We start from the raw sequence: 2,223 nt of genomic DNA, 5'->3' as shown, positions 1-2,223 counted from the left end.
AAGTTCTAATTTGACACTTGGTGGGGGTTCAATGGGGGTAGGGATAATCCCCATTTGCAATTGTGGTGAGTTGGCTGTAGTAAAAATGGCTAGAACTTCGAAGAATGCTGGAAGATACTTTTGGNGTTGTCNAAACTACAAGGTGNTTTGAATAAAGCATCTGTAATTGTAGCTTTTTTTCTTGCCTATTTTCTTTGTGTTTGTTATTAACAATGCTTTTTATGAATAACAGAGTGGAAATGGTGTGATGTGTTGTAACTATTTCAAGTGGTGCAATGAAGAGAAGGTTGATGAAAGGGATGTTATCATTGGTAGCCAAAGGAGGAAGATTTGTGAGATGGAGAAGAGATTGAGTGCTTTGACGAGAAGGAACCACTTCTTAGTAGCAGTGATNTGTGTTCTTAGTGTAGTGGTCTGTGTTCTTAGTGTATGTAGTGTGTATTTTTAGGTTNATGTGTTGAAAGTGTGGTTGATGTGTTGAAACTGTGTTTTTAGGTTGATGTGTTCTGTGTTTTTAGGTGGTGTGAATGTACTTATGTTTTGTTAGGTGGTCGCTTTAAACGACTGTGCTTTGTATTGAAGGAATGAATGAATTACATTTGGTGTTCAAATTAGTCCTCATTTCAGTTAAGTTTGTTNAATTTGGTCCTCANNTTCAGTTAAAAATGTTCGCATGTGGTCCTGATGATGTTGATAGTGGTTAAATATGTACGCCAAAATTGAAGTNGTCAAATTCAATATTGAAACATGGGAACCTGAATATATTTTCACAATCAAAAGTGAGTTCATGAGTATCTCATTGCTATTACAAAATAGAACATCATTACATATCCAATGATAAATATATCAAAGTACTATAAAGTATATCAAAACATAATGACTAAGGACACGAGGTTCATATTACGAATGTATTTCAAAACAAATACAGTGCCAAGTGTACGAAATTTATGAAATCACAATTCCGCAGATGGTCCCCTCCTAATTGGTAACTTGTCCCTTCTGATTGGCTCACTTGGTTGCTCAGTGGATTCNTGTGTTGGTTGGGGTGGTGCTTCAGATGATTGTGGCAGGTCTGGTTGATCCTNAGGACGTAAAGGGCATTGTTTTCTATTATGCCCAACAACACGACAAATGCTGCATTTTTTNCNGTGGCCACCTTTGGTCATCTGGGTTTCATCCCTCCTCAGCTCCCAACTCTCCAACCTTCGCTTTTTCTTTGGTCTGCCAGGTAGTTTTCTTTTAAAAGGTGGGAGGACATCNGTGTATGTTGTTCTTTCCCATAAATGGGGACCATTCACTGGATATATCATTGAAGCATATGTCTCTTCATAAGTTGACCTTCTGAACCAAACGGGTACATATTCCTTTGGATCTAAATTTAAGAATCTCATTGCTGCAATAGCATGGCAGCAAGGGATGCCAGTAATGAGCCATTTCCTGCAGGAACAGTCTTNGTTGTCCAGGTTNACTGCAAATTTATTTGTCATCACAGCACAATGTNNAACCTCAAAAATTTTTTCTCCACTCCAACTGCCATCAAATAAATAACACATGATTAAAATTTTATCAGACCTAGTGACATGAAATAATACTGGGAAAGGATATGCTTACCTAGGGATCCAATTCTTGGATAAATTTGATTCTTTTGTTAGTCTCTTTGTAATCTTTGGACATATGTCAAAGTCCATATTACACATTTTGGTTCTGTTGGTGGCCCATTTTTTCATGATGTAAACTCTAATTTCNTCTAGCATGGTTACAATGGGCTTTCCTCTAGCATCAACAATAACACTATTAAAAGCCTCACTCATGTTATTAACTAGTGTATCAGTTACTGCTCGCCCTGTAAATCTAGATCTAGACCAATACCTATTACAAAGAATAAGAAATTGTTAGGAAACTATAATTATNTAAGAGGTTGCAGTAAGGAAGAAGAAATANCTTGGGGGAATAGAAGAAATAAGGTGTCTGTAAGCGTCTACATTGACCTCTTTCATNGTCAACATTTCTTTTTCCCAAGCTTGGGGGTAGGTACTAGTAGCAGCCTTCCACATCAATGTCTTCAAGGTGTTTCCAGTGAACTTCTTTCTGAAATTTGCATATAAGTGTCTCNTGCAAAATCTATGCTCTGCATTAGGTAACAGTGCTTCCAATGCTGGCTGCAGACCCTGGGGACCAAATTGAACTTTTTTAAAGTTAAAAGGGGACCAAATTGAACATTTT

General features: G+C 37.4%; 1 protein-coding gene across 1 annotated transcript; it reads right to left on the bottom strand.

The window, feature by feature from the left end:
* Window positions 1–953: 953 nt before the first annotated feature.
* On the bottom strand, window positions 954–2,168 carry LOC106754746 (the record flags this gene model as incomplete). Its single annotated transcript, XM_014636809.1, has 3 exons — window positions 954–1,530; window positions 1,612–1,869; window positions 2,005–2,168. Coding segments are annotated over 3 exons (999 nt in total), but the record flags the coding sequence as incomplete, so codon positions are not given.
* Window positions 2,169–2,223: the final 55 nt, after the last annotated feature.

Source organism: Vigna radiata, unplaced genomic scaffold (genome assembly GCF_000741045.1).
Source record: "Vigna radiata var. radiata cultivar VC1973A unplaced genomic scaffold, Vradiata_ver6 scaffold_1304, whole genome shotgun sequence".
Taxonomy (NCBI): domain Eukaryota; kingdom Viridiplantae; phylum Streptophyta; class Magnoliopsida; order Fabales; family Fabaceae; genus Vigna; species Vigna radiata.
Note: the sequence above shows the minus strand (reverse complement) of the source record. Positions and strands in the feature narration are given on the sequence as shown.